This window comes from Aplysia californica, unplaced genomic scaffold (genome assembly GCF_000002075.1).
Source record: "Aplysia californica isolate F4 #8 unplaced genomic scaffold, AplCal3.0 scaffold00185, whole genome shotgun sequence".
In the NCBI taxonomy this organism is placed as follows: domain Eukaryota; kingdom Metazoa; phylum Mollusca; class Gastropoda; order Aplysiida; family Aplysiidae; genus Aplysia; species Aplysia californica.
The window spans coordinates 1082177-1103466 of record NW_004797455.1 but is presented as its reverse complement, the minus strand read 5'-3'; the positions used below and the strand labels follow the sequence as shown (position 1 = coordinate 1103466).

At 39.0% G+C, this 21290-nt stretch overlaps 2 protein-coding genes across 6 annotated transcripts in view; one reads left to right on the top strand and one right to left on the bottom strand.

Annotated features, from left to right (window-relative positions):
• The window catches only part of LOC101860895 (myosin-9), a 45202-nt gene extending 33681 nt beyond the window's left edge, over positions 1 to 11521 (bottom strand). The window contains exons 1-3 of one of the 2 annotated variants that reach the window (XM_005098530.3): positions 11366 to 11521; positions 3338 to 3493; positions 134 to 277 (exon numbers count right to left, since the gene is read on the bottom strand). In XM_005098530.3, the coding sequence (XP_005098587.1) occupies positions 134 to 277; positions 3338 to 3475 (282 nt within the window). In that variant the 5' untranslated portion in view covers positions 3476 to 3493; positions 11366 to 11521. The remainder of the gene's footprint in view (positions 1 to 133; positions 278 to 3337; positions 3494 to 11365) is intronic. The other variant, XM_005098529.3, reaches the window with a different exon arrangement.
• A 2-nt stretch (positions 11522 to 11523) lies between these two features.
• The window catches only part of LOC101860329 (myosin-9), a 39948-nt gene continuing 30181 nt past the window's right edge, over positions 11524 to 21290 (top strand). For all 4 annotated transcript variants that reach the window (XM_005098527.3, XM_013082628.2, XM_005098526.3 and 1 more), the window contains exons 1-3: positions 11524 to 11930; positions 13561 to 13635; positions 14932 to 15119. In XM_005098527.3, coding sequence (XP_005098584.1) covers positions 11730 to 11930; positions 13561 to 13635; positions 14932 to 15119 — 464 coding nt within the window. In that variant the 5' untranslated portion in view covers positions 11524 to 11729. The remainder of the gene's footprint in view (positions 11931 to 13560; positions 13636 to 14931; positions 15120 to 21290) is intronic.

Sequence of the window (21290 nt, the reverse complement as noted above, 5' to 3'; positions counted from 1 at the left end):
TGATAGCCCCGTTTCCTTTTTTGAAGGCAGAAACTGTCATGAATAATTCATTCTGTCTGAATCAATGTTCAAAAACAAAAAAGTGCAAAAACTGTTCGTCAAAATTTCACCACATCAACATTCTGACTCATACCTGAACAAAAAAGTCAATATCGAAAACGGGTGTGGATGTATTTGGGTCCGAGATTTTAGTCCCAGAGAAGGAGGTGGCTGCATTGTCCACAGTATAGTTTGGGAGCGTCCCAGTAACAGCTGCTGTGTCAACTATGGCTGTGCCCTGAAACACAAAGAAAAAAAAAATGACTCAGTATTCTTGAGATCTGGGCATAAGTATTGTTCAAATGCACACATACAGTCAAACCTGCTGAAACAGCAACCTGAGCAAGATAATCACCAATACAAATAATCACTACCGATTTGCCTATTAATTTTTTTAACGTTTAATAAATGTGAGGCAGCATGGTGAAATCAGGCGCTCATCAAAATAATGAAACCAGCAAAATCTGCCTTTTCCCACCGGTTTTGCTTTCTTTTTTTTTTTTTATTGGTTCAACACCTTTTATATCTATTGAAAAACACATTTCTGTGAAGATTTCAGTGAAAAAAGTTGATAAAAGGGACACAAAATGTAAATTATTTGTTTCCAAGATCTCAAAGCTATGTAAAATACCAGGCTTTGACAGCCATTTTCTCGCTAATTATACCTCTGAAATCAGGCGACCCCCACCTCCTTGAATTGCAAATATCTCAACTTCTATTTAAGATAGATGGGTAATTTTTTCATCACAAGCAAGACAAATGAACATGCTTTATAATGGTACCAATAACTCCATATATCCAAAAATTGACGAGCACCTGATTCCACCACGTCGTAACACATATAGGTCATATCAACATTTCCTTTCAGACAAGGAAAGAATATGAAACTGCAAACTTTTTAACCATTTCTCAAGCAAGGTGAGTCATTGGAAAAGTATCTCAAAACAGTACAAAGTTGTGTTGTGTGCGATACATCAAATGTACTTGCATACTGCAGATGCCATCTTACAGAATAGAAAACTGGGCTGTTAGTAGTCTACTCTGTCGATATCCCATGATGAGACATGTCACATCATGGCCTCTTCAGTGTTCTTTGTAACTCACACTTGAGGAAAAAGAGCAGAAGATTTCTCAGTCACTACTTTGAGAAATCTTACAGATACTTCACGTCTGTGGGTGGTTGGCGGGTGCTCTGGTGTGGTCTTCCTCTTCTTTCTTATCAAACATCTATCTTCCTTATCTCTCCTTTTTTTGTGTGTCTGTTACTCCCTTGTAACTTCTCTAATCTTCGGCACTTATATGACCTAAGTGTGGTGTAATTACCATAAAACATTTACTAAAACAAAAACAATATTACTCGCCACCATTTTTACTATGAGGTGCACTTTGTGATTTCGGTCTGTGCCTAACAACCGTATTACTTTTCTGACTACAGTCAAGCCTGCTTTAGCAGCCAGATGTCTAAGATAATAGCCTGTACTAACGAAGATCGACTGCCCACTTTACCTACTGTGTTTTTTTTATACTATATTATTATTGACACTGTCCAAGACATAAACCTGCCTAAGACAATCAAGCACTCCACAATTTTGGGCATACTGAGTAATTATTGGTATCATCTCAAAGCTTGCTTATTTGTTTTGCATTTGATTTTTTAAAATACTCATCGAATGAACGTCTAAATATGTGTGTGTGCCCACAGAAAGGTACCAAAAGTCGCCACCGACCATTTGGCGCGACAGGCTGATAATGACAAAAAATCGCTTTTTTGACCAAAGTGTGTTTACATTTTAAAAAATGATAGTTTCATCATTTTTAAACAATATTTTAAAAAGGTTTTTATTGATTTGACTTCTAAATATTCTATTTTGAATTATTTTGAGGGTAGGGTATGTTTTCAAAAGATAATTAAAACTGCTTGTTAAAAAAGTGTTAAAATCTATTCTCAAAGCATGATTTCTCTTCCCTGCTATGTTTTACCATTAAATTCTAATAATGATATTGATGTCAACTGAATGCCGATTTGGAAATAAATTTTCCATGAATAAATACATAAAGGAAACAATTGAATCTTCATTTTTTTCAAGTTTGTAGGTCTTCTAAACTTAAAAGCTAATTTTCTCAAAATTACATCTTTATACCCTACCTTGCAAAATGTTCAATATCTCAAAAACTACTTGAGATATCTCAAAAATTAAAAAACCACTGTGTTCAGCATTGAATTTCCTATTAGGTACAACCGTTAACTCAAAATGGTTAAAATCCGACTTTTTATACCTTTCCTTAGGCACACACACATATTTGCGATTGAGGCAGTGGGTTTTGACTGGTTTTACAGGTAAAATTAGCTTTAAAAATGCTGCTAAAGTTTGGTAGCATATTGCTTGAGAGTCCCTGGAAACTGAAAATTAACATTTTTTGCGCCTTTTACTTTACTCAACCTGTTTCCAGTAAAATCCACACAGAAATGTATTTTTTAATGGACATACAAGGTGTTGAGCTGAAAAACACAAATTCAATCAAAATTGCCAAACTAGTGGGAAAATGACAGCATCTTCATTCAATGTCATTATTTTGACAAGCACATGATTTCACCTCTACGCCTCACATATATAAAAATAATTAGATTATCTACAAATTTCATTATCTCTGAAGTTGTCTTGCCCACTTGAACGACAAAATAATATACTTATCTAGAACAAGACTCACAAGGGAAAGTTGAATTAATTTATAGGAAGCTTAATTCAAGGCCAACTTGACAAACTAGATAGCCTTTTTTATTTTTTAAAGGTTTTGGCCTCCTCCTTGAGCAGTGCTTGCCAACCTGGGCAACTGGTAAAATTTATGGTGGGTGGTGGGGATCATTCTGGTACTGGCAGGTGTTATTTTACATGTTCGTGGGTGGTACGAAAATTTTAGCCTCTGAAAGGGGGTAAAAGTGGGCCCTGGCTATAAAACGGTAGACAAGAACTTTTCTAGAGATTTTGCGAGATGGCTTTCTGTAGACCCTGTCTTTTCCTACATTCTCTATAAGCTGTGTTTGTTTGATGCTGCCCTTTTCGAGAAACTCACTTGTCACAACGAATAACAGCAGCTAAATGCAACCCACTTAGTGAATTATATGAATAGGAAGCCTTGAAAATAGAAGCCTAAGAACAGTATAACATATAATAACCTAGAACAAAATTATGCAATTTATCTCATAAAAACAGATTCAATAAATCTGAAGAAAAAAAATGAATATTTCACTTTCAACAATAAACATGTGAAAAAACAGACTATAGGTTGGTTAGCTTACCTCTGGATATAAGGCAGAAAAAGATCCGGATGTTACAGGAGTGTAGGTACACACGGAAGATTGCTGGCCTCTGCTTCCAGGTATCAGCCCAATGAATACAATGGCTGATAATAAACGAAGGCACCCCTTGATACCCATAACGACTATTTTTGGCAACTGAAAAACAAAACAAAAGCGGAACAATTTAAATACTGAAAGTGATAAACTCCATGTGAATACTTAGTACAATGTAAACAGAATGTTCCTGCCTACATTGCACTAGGGGCATTACTAATGGGCCAAGCGGGGTACTTTTTTAGTTTTTTTGTTCATTCTTTTAGCATAAGCGGAGCCGAATAATTGCTCCCGTCATGCATCAACAATGGCATCCTAAAATAGTCATAACAACATATTTCTTGCACATCTCAAACCAAAACTAAAATAAGTGGTTTGAATTTGGGGGAGGGGGGGAGGGGTGATGGACAGCATGATCAGAATGCCTACCCTAACTAAGTTTAGTTCGCCAGCCCAATGTGCTTCAGGCACTAGAAAATATTGGCCTAACCCTTGGCAGTGAGACCCAAAACTCTATGGAGGCCTGGAGGACCTGCAGCGAACAGCAACCTTCACACTAAAGATTGGGATTATATCCACTTAGAGAATGAACGAGAATAAGAAGATCAAGGTCAGTTGAAGTTTCAGCAAACAAGAGACCAAAACGATAATCATTCACTCTTTGAATCCGGCTATCCACTTAAGTGACGTTTTTGGTTCCGCATTTCACCAGCTCGCCACTTACTTGGCGTTTTGACGTTACTGACTTCGTCAACTCCAAGACCTACACCTGATCCTGTACGCTACATTTACTACCTATTTTCATCCATATTGTGATCCTTTGTCCAATTACAAAGAGTTTGAGTATTCACACAAACAAAGGGGGCTCTTGTGGCCTTGATGTTAAGGTGTTCGCCTCTCATTTAAAGGTCCCGGGTTCGAACCCAAGTAGCGACCAAAAAATTTTCTTCTCTAAAGATTGTCTCCTTTCACCTCCTAACTTCCTGCTCTCTAGCAATGTTCTGTTGTCTGCTTTCGTCTCCACTTTCTGCCCCTACCACCTCCTTTGTCCCTTCCTCTGGGCTCCTGACTCTTTCTGCAGCCTTTCTACTGCTACTCCTTGACTCCTTTTTACTGCTGTCTTTCAGCCACACCCCTGATCTTCTGGTAGGAAAGATCTCTACACTTACTTAACCTTCTCAGACAAGGGTGAAAAGTCTTGGAGGTCCCATGTGCAAGTTGCACACGTTAAAAATCCCTTGGTGGTCTAAAATCGATAAGAGTAGGCTTCGGCTGCCACCCGGGCAAAATTCAAAATTTCCTACCCCCTGAAAATGTGTCCAGCGCACTCATATGACCTTATGCGGTTGCGACCACCGTAAAACACTTACCAAAAAAAAACAAAAAACCCACAAACAAATCCATTAATCTGTCATCTATTTTGGTGGCCGAATTTTGCTATTCAAAAGACTTTTTAATGGCTACATCGATCGACATGCGGTTTCTGCCAAAAGATTCTTTCTCCAGATCATGACACCCTTCGTTTTTTCAGTTTTGAGACAGTTTTGCTGCAAAAATCCAAATTTCTTTATTTGCGCCTATCGTTTTGTAGGCCGACGCTTTTGTCTCTGAAATTTTAGAAAAACCGCCAGGTTTGTTTATTTCAAGTCGTACTTCCGTTCGATAATATCGCGCATTGTCGCGCAATACTGAGCATTATTTCACTGGGTGCTAAATTCGACCATGATCCTTTTGTTTGATGCCCATCATCGCTTTTTCTGGACTCCTTTGTCTATTAAATATTTGGCAACTTGGAAACACAGGTTACTTTTCTCTCAAGATTTATTGCTCCATTCCAGTAGAGTGTAAATATAGTAGACCCATGACTTTCAGTTGATGTTAAAGCATGGATCATTACTTTCATCAAAAGGGGGCCCAGCTTGTATGATATATGACTGAGAATGATAGTCGTTTTTAAGTAACATACCCTTTGCTGCTGGATGTGTAATATTGTGGAATCCCTTGCGTATTTTACTACTTAATCTACTTCACTTGTCATCATCAATTTGTTCCCACTTTTCCGAGGAAACAAAAAAAAGCTAAATAAACCGAAGGGCATTTTAAGTAACAGAAGTTTGAGAAACCTTGGTGGAGGACTAGGCTAGGCTCCGATCTTCAACTCAAGTCCCAGAAGTCTCAAAACATAGCCTAACAAATTATATGTTTTTTGTTTGTTGACTTTGAAGCAAGAAGAAGTGTTGGCTAATTAATTGTTACAGGTACTGATTTTGAAATACTATTAGACCTATATAAACTCAAGATCTAGATCTAGTACTAGTAGTAGGGGGTTTCACGAAAAAAAATTTTAACGATTAATTTGACCAAAATATATGTCACTAGATGGAACTAAAGGAGCTGAGAAAAAAAAAAACTGCATGAAGATTGGATAAATGGTTCAAAAGTTACGCAAGTGTATAGTTGCGAATTAGAGCATTTTTCGGGGATAATTAATTACTTACGTATATAGACAAGAGGATGGCACCAAAATGTGCGAAATGAGGCATGAGAAAGACAACTTAGCAACAGTTTTCCTTAGTTCAAAGAAAAAGTTGTCTGTAAAACAATGATAATCACACATTTCCAGAAAGGTTATGCAATTGCCTACATGATAAACAATGTATTACGTAATATGCAAAGTCATGTGACCAAATATGGCCGCCATTGACGAAATGCGCAACTGATTTTGACTTAAAAGTGACATAACATTAATGTTTAAGTCAAAAATGTACAAAAGTATATATTTTCTTAATCAGCACGACTAGGCGCATCTAACGAACTGTAAAATAAGCAGCAATAAATCCATTTTATTTTTTAAAAATCATATTTCACCCCGAAAAAATGAATGTAGTTGGGCACGGAAAACACGAACACTGAAAACTGAAAATCATGAAAAGCTCGTACAAATTGCCATTCCCTTACTGATATCTCTTCAATTTTTAATCACCTTTAGCTCTTAACCCGAATTATGGATGTGTTGAAGACGTTTGTCATTCCCCGATGTATTTAAGTTATTTGTGCCTGACTTTAGTGATTTTGAATCTAATTCCCAAATGCCAACAGTCTTGAGAAAAAGTATACATTCTTTACATCGGCAAAAAGTGATGCATCCAATGAAAGAGCATACAACCAAGGATCAGATGGATACAGAGAAAGAGAACCAGCGTCTGTGGTGTAGCGGTTAAGAGCTTCGCTTTCTTAAGCAGGACATCTAGTGTTGATTCCCAAGAGGGGAGAAAATTGTTATCTATACTCTTCAAAAAAAGAAAAGCATAACCAAGTGCATGTGTTTTCATGATAATAAAATATGTAAAGATGAGGTTTTGTGCATGCTAGTTTTTTTCTCCCATATCTTGAACTTTTCACAACAAAATTCATTGTTTAATCACTGTCACAGGTAGGCATAGCCTAAACTGTTGAATTGTGTGATAATTGAGTGTTGGAGGGGTCAAAATTCGGCTCAAAATTATGGAATTTGAGTTGTAGGCATTTTTAGCTTCCTCAGCCTCTCCTACAACTATTTCATAGCATAAGAACCCCCAAAAACCATACCTTTACCCATACCGGGCATGTTTGTCACCGCCATTTCCTCATAAAGTCAGTATTTTATTTTTCTTTATCTGCCGTTTTCTCAAAACTCGACTTTTCTCAATACTTTTTTTTAATAACTCCACCATTTTTCATCCAATCTTCATAAAATTTTCACAGAATGAAGAAAAGATGTAATACTAAAAATTAGTCTATTGAATTTTTGATACATGGAATAGTTTTTTGTTGGTGGTGTCTGGAGTGTGGATTTTCACGGGGTTTTTGCAAACTTGAATGCTACCTCAGGAAAAAATTCATTAAAAATTGTCTAATTCGCAAAAAAAAACGACAAATTTTTAGATCTTATGTTTGTAAACACGCATGCAAAAAAACTGTCTAATTTTGTGAGTAGTCGAACGAAATTTGGCGTATGAGTTCATTCACTGGGTGACTCTATAATGGCTGAAAAAATGGTTTGTCAGTTCAGCGATACGCCATGCCACGACTAACGATAGAAGAGCGAAACCAGGCTATTGGACGCTTGCAAGCCGGAGAGAGTCAAACAGATGTTGCCACACATTTCAATGTGTCAGTCTACCATCAGCAGACTTTTTGTAAGGTTTCAACAGTCCAACTCCACTGCTGAGTAACCGAGAAGCAACAACTCGAGCCTCGGATCGCTTTATTCAGCTTCATCACCTGCGGGATCGTTTTTTGCCTGCCTTTTCAACCGTCCAAGGGCTTCGGAATGTCATCAGAATTTCCGACCAGACAGTACGCAACCGACTCCAAGAAAGAGGGCTCCGCACATATCGACCTTTAAGGACATTGTTGACGGACCGGCATCGCCAACAGCGACGACAATGGGCCACTCAGCACGTCAACTGGAAGCTACAGAACTGTCGGCACGTATGGTTCAGTGATGAATCCAATTTTCTCATCTCTCGACACGACAGACGACGTCGAGTTTACCGACATCGAAATGAGAAGTTTGCAACTGAATGTATCTCCCAGGCCTTATCGCATGGTGGTGGCAGTGTGATGGTGTGGGGAGCAATCAACCACACTCGCAGGAGCAACCTGGTGAGAGTACAAGGTAATCTGGCAGCCCAGGCCAACATCAACAACGTTCTCCTACCACTGCCCTTCCATTGCTTCAACAAACAGGGGCAATCTTCCGGCAGGACAATGCTAGACCGCATACTGCCAGAGTAACTAGAGACTTTCTGGCTAGAAACAATGTCCAGACACTCCCATGGCCTTCAAATTCACAGAATATGAACGCTATAGAACACATTACGGATGCTTTGGACAGACGTCTCTGGAACATAGTTGTCGGCCCCTGCCACTCCTGATGAACTGTTTGCTGCCTTGGATGAAGAGTGGAAGGCAATACCACTCCCCAACATTCGTCGTCTAATTGCCTCCATGCCCAGAAGATGTCAAGCGGTACTCCAGTCAGCAGGAGGCCACCCCAGGTATGAATGGCCGCCCTTGGACGGAGAGATTGGAGCATCCAATTGATTGTTCAAAATCAATTCAATTTTGTTGATAATCAATAAACAGCAATGACTACAATTTCAAAAAGTATTTTCTTTCCTTCATTTATATCAACAGTTATTCAGTGCTGTACGATTATACACTGTGGACAATTTGGTTATGCGTTGCTTTTTTTTTTTTTTTTGAACAGTATAGTATCTCTGTCTTTCTACTGTGATGTAGTATCTCTCTCAGCCCAGGTTGACGCGAACAGATAGGAAAGGGGTGTAGAATCACCTACATTTAATTAACTAAAAAAACACACACACGAAGAAGCAGGGCAGGAAAGGCAGAATAATAACAATAATAAATCAACAACACAGAGGTGTTTTCAACTGCTGGAACAGTAGGAGAAACATTGAACAAAAACAATATAAGCATACATAACAATCAAGAGAAAGATGTTTGCTTCTCGCCTCGACACCATAAGTATAAAAGGTAACAGAGGCAAAGTACAATAAGTAAACTCCCTACGATACCATGTCATATTACTAATTACCTGACCAGCAATATTCTCAGTCAACAACAAGATTCCGTTTTTTCATTTCACAACTGAAGTTCAAAGTAACATGGGCTTCTGAGCCACTGTACTTGGCAGGAGCAACAATCATCCTTCTTCTGAGGAGCTCAATACTAATTATTATTTCACCTTGCCTAGCTGCCAAGTGAACTTTTCATCAAGATTTTTCAATTTCAGCACCAAATGACTACTGTGTAAATGCACACAGAGTCTGGGAAAACGCATTTTGACCTGACGGCAGCCCCCCCCCCCCCCCACCGCCCATCGATCAAGATTTTCTAGAGTACTTGACCTGCGCTTTCTTCAATCAACCTTTTCCTTCTTGGATTGATACAATTTCACTCTTTTTATGACATTGGATGAAGACCAAATCCAGGGGCGTGGCGTCACTTCCAGAGAAGGTGGCGCCAAGAACAAATTTATCACAACGAATAGTATTGCCTGCTTATTACAGGGCTATAAACTGTAGACCTACTATATACGCCTGTCCATTTAATTTTAATACTGATGTAGGGACACCTACTTCCATGCGAGAAGAATAGATAAGTGCTGGTACAATCTTTTATATAGATCGAGAGAGAGTTCAGCGCTCAAGATGCGCATAATCACATCACATCGTAATCACACACAAAACAATAACTTCCAACTGATCAACAGAAAAGAACACATTCACAGTCAAGAACTCGCATGCACTATTGCCCACGGGGCGTCTTGACATAATGACCCCATCGCCCGACTCGATCGCCTGAAACTGAAAACAAACACGTTTGTTTTTGAGGCGATCGAGTCGGGCGATCGGCCCGATCAGCCGATCCTATCCGTAGTGGGCACCAGTGGGCACCCCGTATTACCCGCCCTCCTCCCACTAGCCTAATAATAGACACCTTAACTAAAGACTGGAGTACTTAGGAATAAGAGATTGGTTTGAAAAAAAATATTGTGATATTTTGTTAAGTTTTGGAACATCGTATTCCCTTTTTTGAAAATCCTTTCTCCTTTTCAAAGGGTGGCGCCATGGCTCCATTTGCGCTTGGAGAGCCACGCCACTGACCAAATCCCACCACATTTTTCAATATCCTTTGACTTTCAAAGTTTAATTTTAGTTTCAACTTTCTTAGATTCAGTATTCAAATATAAAAAAGTATCTTTGGCCGTTAATAATAATATTCGTCGCCCTTGTACTACCAGAACTAGTCATACATTTGATGGCAGTTGTTTGTATACAGTTACATTAAAAAACCAGAGAAAAGCCATGACTTCTGGCTCTGCGGGTGAATTATTTTTTTACCTTACGAAGTGAGCTAGGGTGGTGTAGTAAAGTTTGATTTTCCTCGAGAAAACTTTAATCATTTTTAACAAAAATGATATTTCTAGAGAGTTAAATGATATATCTATCAATATAACTTGCCCCAGGAGAGTTTTACATCGTTAATAAAAACGAATTTAGAAGATAAAATATATATTTTACCATAACTTTTTACACAAGCGTCGTACAAACTCCGGGTGGGTTGCAAACTCTTCAGCGTCCAATTCTACTACAGAATCACGTGATTTCAACGGCCACCTACAACATTTAGCGATGGAAAATTCAGCTCGAATAAACTGCCCGAAATGCGCTGGGCTCTAAATTTGTCAAAATTTGCGTGCCACGCGTTGTGGCAGAACGTTACGACCCTTGTAGTTTTAACTCAAAAATCTATAATGTTACGCATTTCTCCCCCCATTGAAACTAACATGGAAACAAAAAGCACATATATATATAGACCTCTCATTTCATGTTAGTTTTATGATGCGAGGCTAAGAACTAATGCGGTAAGATTGAAGAATACCAGACCAGCGGATTGACTTTGCCTATGTCTCAACCTTAGGAATTCATGATTTTCTCCAGTTTTTAATAGGTCTCGCAATGGAGAATCTCGGACCGGTAGATCTATTCATTAATAGTTTGTCAGGGGGGAGAAACCGGGATTTTAGCGAAAATCCTCACTCGCCGGACGAGCGTGAAACCCCCTACTAGATCTAGTTTTGTCCTCTACCCTTGTCACAAGATCGTCAAACCAGACCCTGATATGTTTATTAGTGTCAGCGCCACAGAGCTAAACCTTCAAACGGCTCACAGAATTTATAATGGCACTCTATGTCACCATGTGTATGACATGCCCTACCTACCTATCTTAGTATCTATTCTATAGATATAGATCTAGTAGTAGATCTACAGTATAGCATTGCCTAACCTAATCATAGCATAGCCTGGACCTCTGCCATTATGATTGCCTCTACTCTATAAAAAGTATATATACTATTCTATACGATACTGTCGATATGACGTACTGACATACAACTCATCATACCTTATATAATTATATGACTGTAAAATAAAATCGAGATGGAATCTGGAACAATTAAAATCTACATCCTTTTGGAAAACACTAAACTATTGGTTGTTATCAGATCAAGGAGTCCTGTAGACGAGCTCATAATTCCGAGCGGCGAATCCTCCACTTCTCAGCTCCGAGCGAATCATCCGAGGAATCTCATTGGCCTGCGTGCATAGAAACGCTCTTTGACATGTAAACAACTTCACAAACTGTCATGGCGGTCCCGTTGTATTGAATGTTGAATGAGAGCAGCCTGGTACAAGGCCAAGCACTGCGCGGACAAAACGATTAAATACTATCGCTGGACAGACCTTATGTCCGCTCTTGATTTTTCAATATGAGTCTGTCAAACTGTACTTCCATAGGTTACATCTATCCTGACAGCTTTTGCTTGGTTGTAGAGGTAGACCAGGATCAGGATGAATTTACAATCGATGAAGCCTGGATTGCTGGTGCTTTTTTCCTTGGCTTGTTTGTGGGTGTAGGAATCGTTCTTCTCCTGGCGAGACCCTTTTTAGCTGCTTGGGAAAAGAAAAAGGTATTTATGCGTTTCGTTATTTCAACTTCAAAGAAATAAGAATCACGCAATGCCTAGAAAAAGAAATGATGATGCTATCATATCATCATAGACTCACCTACCTAATCTACTGATAGAATTTTGAGTTTTATTTGAAGTTTAGATCTAAAGTTAATAAAAATGTAGATCTAGATCTAGATCTAGACTAGACCTAGGCTAATGCCTAAATTAATCCATTTTCATTGGTGTTCATATCTAGATCTAGATCTAGTATTGGATTGTTCATGTCACAAAATTATATACGTAAGGGACGTAGATTCCATCCTTTGATCAATAAAGCAGAGATGTAAAAATAAATAATATAGGCCTATATATGATTGTCTTCTGACACTGCACCGAAACCCAGAGATTCTAACAATTTCTTAAATTTGGTATGATCCACACCTAGATCACGCCATAAACCTCATTTGAACGGTTACAATGAATGAGTCTGGAACGTATGGTGGTTCATCAGTTCCATCTTGCCTTTGGCCTTACAGTAGATCTAATTATTATTATCATAAGTCATTCAAAAGGTTCGTTAACTGATTTTAAAACTTTTTTTTGCTGGTTGTGTTTTGTTGAATCTTTCACTCACAGCATGGCTTATCTAATTCTTCTTTTCTTTAAAATACCTACGTTTATAGTAAATATATTTCACTTATAATTCTTTCTTCTTTGATTAGGGGAGAGCGGGGAGGCTTCAGACACTTTTTACATTTGGCTCCACCGGTCGATTCAGGAACAATTTAAGCCTAAGAAAAAGGTTTCACCATGCCATTGTATGCCATTTGGGTATCTCCCTTGCCTTAAACTGATTATCAGCTTTACGTATCATCACACTTTACTGTCTGAGTATTGTGAGGCACCCTTTCAGAGATGGTGAACCACAGATTTTACTTCCTCCACTTCTTCCCATGGGCTGTGTGATGCATCCATGTTTTGTCTTCCTTTATCGATAATTATTGTCAAGAAAATCCCCAACTGGTCCTGTGACATCACCATCAAGTTCCATACCATCTCTACTAGGTCCCATATTTGGCCATCGGTGTGATGTACCATTCCAAAAGTGCCTTCCATGCTTTGCCCCTTGTGATCATCTATCTATTGTTTTGGCACTCAGCGATCTGAAACTTTACAAAATCCAAACTCTTTTGTACACTATTCCATGAAGAACAGTCTTTGGGATGTCAAGATTGTCCCCAACTCCATCCCAAAGTAAATGAAAGTTTTTTAAATAACGAAATAAGCAGTTGAAACCATTACGGATAAAGGCAAAAAGTCTCGGAGGTCACATGTGCAAGTTGCGCACGTTAAAGATCCCTTGGTGGCCCAAAATCAATAAGAGTAGGCTACAGCTGCCATCCAGGTAAAATTCAAAATGTCCTACCTACTGAAAATGTTTAATGTATCCCACGCGCACATTTGACCATATGCAGTTGTGAAAGCCATAAAATACTTACCTGGAAAAAACCAGAAAAAGACAATATTATGCACACTGAATTCATTTCACTCTTTTTTTTTTTCACATTAGTTTTCCTAGGATTACATCCTGGGTAACAAAAAGTGATGTTATTTATGTTAGACATTTTAATGCTTTCTCTTTTTCCAGAGACAAGATGAAGAAAAATTGCTTGAAGGCGGAGGAGAGTCAAAGATTGTTGAGGCCAAAGCAGTTAATGGATGGGTAAGTTTTCATCTCTGTAAAGGCAACTTGTCTTTTCCCAGATGTTTCTCACTCATGGAATTGTGTTACAAGGAGGTCACGGTTGGACCCCCAGGGGGTGTTCCGATAAAACAGAACAACAAGAAATAAGGAAAAGTGGAAGAATCTGACCTTGATTTGGGACAAAACTGCTCTCTTACAAGACTGAATTCCTTGGCTGTTTTTTTAAAATTCTATTTTCCTAGTCAATTTCCAGATTAGACTTTATAAAATTTGTTGCACGAGATGAAAAGGATGAAAATTGCATTTTATGGATGTTTTGAGTCACTGTTGGTTGCGGGTTCTATCTGCAATGAAGTACATGGTGATAAATGTTTCGTTCTGAAATGACCGTTCTGCTCCAAACAAACAAAAATCACAAAAGGGTTCTATCGGCTTTTGCGTTTAAAACTCACAGTCTTTTACCTCCAATATTACCTCAAAAGTACCTAAAATGCAGATAAAACTTTCTTAATCTCATATTACTAATTGTAGAAATGTTGATTACAGAATTTAATTTCCAGATCACACGTTATGTAACTTATCCAGTCTTGTTTAGGCAGGCTTTTCAAGCTGATTAACTTATCCATCAGCTGTGACTGAGAGCTGTGTGTTATGTCAGAAGTATTTGATGGTCAGTCCAATCTGTGGTTAGGATTCAACAAGTGGCTGTTTCAGATTCAATGCAATTCTGGCCTCCAGGTGCCATTTGAATAGAGGGTTCTTTCTTGTTCTCGTGTTTCTTTTACTAACCTTATTAGAACAGGATATGCAACTTAAAAAGAAACAAATTATACATCATGTACTAGTTGTCTGCTTTATCTTGTAATTGAGAGTGAGAGAGTCTTTAAAGAGCCAGAACAAATGCACATTTTGCTTTATTTATAAAATGTGGGTGCTGTAAGCAGGCATAGTATGCAAGTTCTTTTTAGACAAGAGAAGTTGTGTATAGTATAAAGCATGAAAAGAAAACTCTCAATGTTTCAGTGTTGACCGGGGGGAACATGAATTTCACAATTACTATTGCTAGTCTAGCAATAGGGTGGAAATTTCAATTTTATTTCAAGCTTTTCAGTTCCTTAGCTTCTCAGTACATAAACAAATTCTTTGAAATTGAGCAAAGATGTGTCTCTGCCTGTTTAAGAATAATTGCTTTAATTGACTTGATTTAGAGTTCTTTAGTTCCCTGGCTTCTCAGAAAATGTCCATGTTCTTTCATTAAGCAGGTTTCAAGAATCAATGTTTTAAAGGAATCCTTTTCCTTTTTCCTTTTTGTAGGTTGACGATGGTGCTGTGAAGGGTGGCCTCATCATAGCGCCAGCTAAAGAAAAGAAAGGGCTTTTTAAAGGTGGCAGATTCTGGAGGAAGAAGAAGGAAAGTATTGTTGAAGGTGAACCAGTGAAAGAGGAGAATGTGGACCCAGCTGTCTCTCGTGGCATGTTCAACATTTTGACAAAGACTAACAGGTGACTTACTGCCCTTCGTAACTTTTCACCTGTATATTATGGTAGTACTCTTTACAGATTGAAAACATCGTAAAAGGCAACATTCCTATTGATGCTTAGAGCCCTGCAAACTTTACATAATTTGTAAACATCCAGCTAAATACTGAGTGCAAGTAGAAAATATGAGTAGTTACTGGCAGCAGAAGTGAATCTTACCAAAATGACTGTATTCAGAGAGGAAACGTTAAGGTACTGACTTAAAGCTTATGTCTCTTGACTGTCTAGCTTGTATTCTCATTTTATTCAGTTTTACCATCTTGTCTTCTGTATTGGCATCTTTTCTTCTGTAACATTTTTGCCTTTTTTCTTTTGAGTTTTTGTGTTTGTTTTGTTGATTTGTTTGTTGGTTTTTTTTATGCTCAGCTGGACGTGAGGGGGTGGGGGTATTTTGGCGAAAATTTGAATCATTGTTGTTCTCTTAACTCACACCTTGTGAGACAAATGTAGGCAGAAACCAGTTTTGCATATGTTTATATTCTTTACTAACCTTATCATAACCTAGTGTGGATCAACTCATCACTTGCACAACGTTATATTAATCAGATGGGGTCATTTTAATAGTATTGGGCACTCGAAAAGAAAAATGTTGAGACGCTTTAGGCATACATACCTCTTACACCCTCACCCATCCTATCTTTCAAGAGGCTATAGCTAACTATTAGATACAAACTGACTAAATTTCAGATGGGTAGAAAGGATTGGTACCTAAGGCTGGTATGTCGTTCAAGCTAACTGAGTCTCCAACAATTGTTGTAGAGAGAGCCAAAGCAACTCAAGCTGTTGAACAGAGAATGGAGAAAGTTGAGCGTATATATTTGAAATGAAAAACGGGATTGCATATATATCTAATATTAAAATATCCATGGTATGGTTAACTCGCAAAGATGCATCAGAGATGATCTCACAGCACATGACAAGAATGCAAACTTTGAAGATATAGCAAATGAACCCAGAAAGTAGAGAAGTACTAAGCCATAACCCAAGTCTAAAAGTAACAAAGAATATCATTATAATACTGGCAATGCAAACATTGTGATTTTTTAAAATAAATAACAGCCCCAGAGGGCAGGATGAAATAGTGTAGAGGAAAGGGAAGACAAAGAAATGGATGGGAATGAACAGGATGTCTTTGAATTGATTGGTTGGGAGGGGTGTGGCATCAGAGAGAAGTCTTGGGCTTACGTTAACTTACAACAAACAGAGATGCTCATGCTGTTGGAAGCATATATGTATAGCCTACTGTAAGTTCTTGGAAGAGTTGTCTTGCAGAGCCTTACTGAAATGATGATGATGGTGATGATGATGGTAATCTTTTTTGGAGTGTATGTCTATGTGTTGATATGTATTTTTATGAGTGTGAGCATACAGCAAGTTACATGAACATTCCGCTAAATATTATACGGAAGGATAAGATGAGGATTTCATGGAGGTCTTCCCGATGTGTTATTTTAGAACTGTCTGATCAGTTTATTCTCTTCTTGTTTTTGTTTTTTTAATTGGGTGATGCCATGTTCAATATAAATAGATTTGAATTTGATCAAAAATAAACTATGTTATGAGGTTTTTTTAAAGTCAGTGATTGCTTACATTTTGCATGTCCAATCAAATTATGGCGCGGAGGGTGTACTTTGGTTTTTTTTGGTTGGAGGTGAAAAATGTGGAAGGGATGATGGGTCTTGAAAGAGTGGGGATTTGGAATGCTTTTACCATTTGTCGTTCAGGACACCCCAAACCATTAAAGACAGACATTAAGAATGACATTGTCACTGCTTCATAACTGACTATGAGCTTGGCTGGTGTTCAACAATTTAGAGGTCTGAATTTTTGTCTCAGCCCAGACATTTATTTCATCTTCGCATGTTTCAAACTAATATGCATCTTTTAGACCGTAACCTGACCGAAACGTAAACACAGAAAAACTCACCAGGACTGAGTAGTGAAATGTGTGTGTGTGTGTGTGTGTGTGTGTGTGTGTGTGTGTGTGTGTGTGTGTGTGTGTGTGTGCATGCGTGCGTGTGTGTTACTTCACACCACCAGCGTGTCTTCGTAGGGACCGGGTATGCAGACTTGAAGATGGGTCGAGTCATAAGAGAATGTCTCGATTTAAATTTTTGTGTTAAATTTGCAGTGCAGATTTATTGGTGTTCAGGGTAACTCTGGTGGTCGTGACTGTTGTGAGATGACATGTATGTTAACTCCATGGCTTTGTACGGAGTATAGAGATACATGTGAGCTAAGACAAGAGCAAAATAAATGCCACGAATGAGTGAAAATATATTTCCATTATTGGATTTCAGATATTTACCTTTTTACCATCTACATATCTGAGGTGTTATGGTTTAACTTTATTTTCAACCCACTGAGTAGTCTTAAGAACCGTTGGTATTATTTTTTGCCCCTGGTTTACAAAAATAAGTGTGCAATGATTTAGCTCGTGCTAGCGTGTCGGGACCTAGAGTCATTAATATCAAAGTGTTTTACGTTACACTGGTTGTTTCTGTTGGCATCTTGCTGGACTGCTGCGTCCGCGACCTTTGTTCGAATCCCAGTGGGACATGCAATGAACATGGGTTGTTTGATGAGATTTTATGGCTCTCCACTCCCTTTGCTTTGTCCAGTCAGACACAGTCGATGACATTACACAGACCTGCCACTCATCCCGATTTAGTCGGGATATCCTGATTTTTTTCCCCAAATCTCAATCCTCCCGATTTTCCCGATTTCGATCGCATGTATCCCGATTTTTTGTCCCAGTCTGCTGTTGTGCCGGATCTTTCTAAAAACTTACTCTGCCTTCTCCTTTATCGCGGGAAGCACCCGCCGAAATTTTTGTCAGTAGGAACTCGGAGCACTATTTCTCGAAATATCGATGCCGCATTTAGTAGTTGACTCGCTCCCAGTTGTGTGTGATTTTGTCCCGCTCCCAGAATTCTCCGATGATAGCCTGATAACTGTTACAATTTGGGACATTTAATAATCAATTATATTCGTAGTTCCGCTGTTACTTTCAAAACAAGCCTTGTCCGAGGTCTGGTAACTGCGCGTTCACATCAAACACTCGGACGAGCGACAGTCTTTCTAACCCTTACACAACTACATGTAACTGCGCTGACAAGACTAACATACGGCCGTTGTCGTTGCCTTAGTTTGAACCCTTGAGGGATAAGAGATTTGTTGGTACATTTTGTCGGTCAGCCGCCGTCGTTATCCTAGAAGTAGAACGACTGTCGCTCATCCGAGTGTTTTGTGTGAACGCGCAGTTAGTCGGACCCCTTAGTAAAATTGTTTCAATCGCGCATTCTCGTCACGTGACATGGCATCGCCGTGTGAGTTCTGCGTGTCAGGGACCGTCCGTTGACGGGGTCAACTTAAGTTCATGTATTACGGGACTTATTGGTAGGGGTGGGAGGGGGGGTATAGACACTTGGACTAGGAGTGCTTGACACGATGCTTCAGGATTTACAAAAAATAATGATAACTCGCACGTACGCACACACACGCGCACGCACGCAAACAAAGACACGCAGAGGGCATATAGGCCAAGGAATTTAAGGACACCCCTGGAAAAATTTTAAGTCAGCTTTGGCTGTCACCTTGGTGATTTGCTGTTGATCCCGATTTTTTTCACTAAATCCCGATTTTTTCTTCCTGAGATCCTGATTTTGAGGTTTCATAGAGTGGCAGGTCTGCATTACAGGGCTTCCATATTTTAAATTACATAATGTGCCATGTTAAGAGGGCGTTTTACCAAACCTTGCAAAATGGCATGACACCATAGCCCACCACTTTGTCCATATCATGCTATATACTATATTATTATTATTATCGCGTAACCCTTACCACAAGGCTGTTTCAATGTGCCACCACTCAGGGAGTGGATATACACCCACACACACACCTTTCCCCCCTTTTTTCCTTGTCTTTGAGACTGAGAAACTACCTATCCTGCTCTTATTTGCTTACGTTTGTGTTTATTTTTTGTTGTCTGTTCCCTGAAACAGAACTTTGGAATTAAATTTGTTGATGTACAGATACTTTCTTGCGATAAGCCAATTCGATACAAAGGATAGAATGGCCCATCTGATGAGACAGAGCCAGTGCATGTGCCCTTTAGGCACCGAGCCTCCAGTTATAGGGAACATTGGGAGGCGAACCAACTTTTAAATATTTGTTAACTTTTTTAGGATTTACTTTGCTGGCCACTTGCTGGAAACTTCGAGTTTTTTTGTGTTTTGTTTGTTGTTGTTTGGTGTTTGTTTTTGTTGGGGTTTGTTTTGTTTTTGTTTTGTGTTGGTTTGTTTGTTGTTGGGTTTTTTTGGGGGGTGGGGGGGGTTTAATGTGCACACCTATTCATGGTTTGTTTGATTTTTTTTTAAACAAGCTGGTTTTGTGCTATCTTCTCTGTGTACATTTTAATGATAATTTACCCCCTCGCCTCTTTTGAGAAACCCAGACTAGGAAATTACAGTTTTCATACACTATTGAAAAAACGTGTGTGTGTGTGCACGTTTAAAAAAAAAAAGGATACGTGCCACATACACTAGTTGATGTTTCCGCCAAGTAAAAGTTATAGATTCGATCTAACAAATAAAAAGAAGTCGTATAAAAAATGAGTGTGTTGCTTGTAGCCTTTATTAAGAGACGGGTCAACGATTTGTCAGTGCTGGAAGAGATTAGCCAGTGTAGCCGTCACATGAAAGCAGTTTTCAGTGAAAGGCCTAGCACTGCGATTGGGGAGTGATATTTTATAGTTTTGTTTTGACACTGGTCTGTCGCTCTGGCTACTAGCCTTGCCGTTTCGGTTCATTAGGCGACTCATTCCGCTGTCACTCCGACGCATTCTGTCCTACCGGTCACTGTCAATGAGGGTAACCGAGCCAAGCGCGCCCAAGTCCAATGTCTCCGGCACTTGTTCGAAAGAAAGAAAAATCCTCCTGGGGGTGTTTTGGTGACTCGTTATAAGGGAGCGTCGGTTATAGCCCTTTTGAAATAACTCTAGGTATTATAATAATTAGACATAACCCTTGCTCAGATATTTTGTATCGAGCAATGCGCCAGGGAGGCCACTTGGCTGAAACGAAACTCATAAACAGGGAAGTAACTAAAGTTATCCGTAAACTAGAATACTAAGTTTTGGTTCTTTCTTTGACAGTGTTTTCTGCTGAACTTTGACAAGACAACCATTAAGGTAGTTGGTGAGAGGGGAGGGGTGAGAAAAGGGTAATTTAGAAGGACAACCAGCTGAGTGGAAATATTTTATAAATTTGGGCTGACCCAAAGCTCCGAACAAAGCTGAAGATTTTCTACTCAAAATCAAATGTGAAACCAGTCTTGTGGTATGGATGTGAGATATTGAACGAATCTCATACCCACATTCATAAAGAGGATCCAGGTTTTAAGGTACAATAATGTGCTCCGGGTTAGATGGGCTGACAGAATCACCAAAAAGGAAGCATGAAGGAGAACAAGACTGGGCCCATTCTGAGATGAAGTAGGAAAAGGGTGGTTGTTGTGGATCAGACACATCCCCTATGAAGCTAGTCAGAGATACATGACAAACTGTTGGATTTGAATCTACCGGGTAAGAGTTCAAGGAGAGGCCACGTGGAAACCTGCAAAGAGTCACAGAGAACGATGTGCAGAAAAATGGAAAGACATGGAATAATGTTAGGAGGCTAGCCCACGATAGGCAAGTGCGGAAAGTGTTTGTCTGTGGCCGATACCCGTGGTCCTGGGTGAGAAAGGCAATGATAGTTGGCCAAGTTCGTTAATTCATTTCAAATCTGAAACCGTAGGATTCATAATAATTATGAATCCTGTGTTTTCTGTTTATATTTTCGGAGATTATTGCCTAATGTTCTATCAAACAACTTGGCCGACCTCTTCTGTTTCCATTCCTACCGTCTTTCTTTCAGTCAGCGTTCGTTGATCATGGTCGGTGTATTAGAAAAGGGAAAAAAAACCCTACTTTCGTTTAGGTTCCCTCAGTGATTTGTTGTACAGGGTGTGATTATGTGCAGAATGTAAAAGGTTAAAGTAAACCCGTGTCCTTGGTGTTATTGTCCTGTTTTCGATGATGTGAAATTGAAAACCGATCTAGATGCATTGTTTTATCTGGAGGAAGGGGAGGGG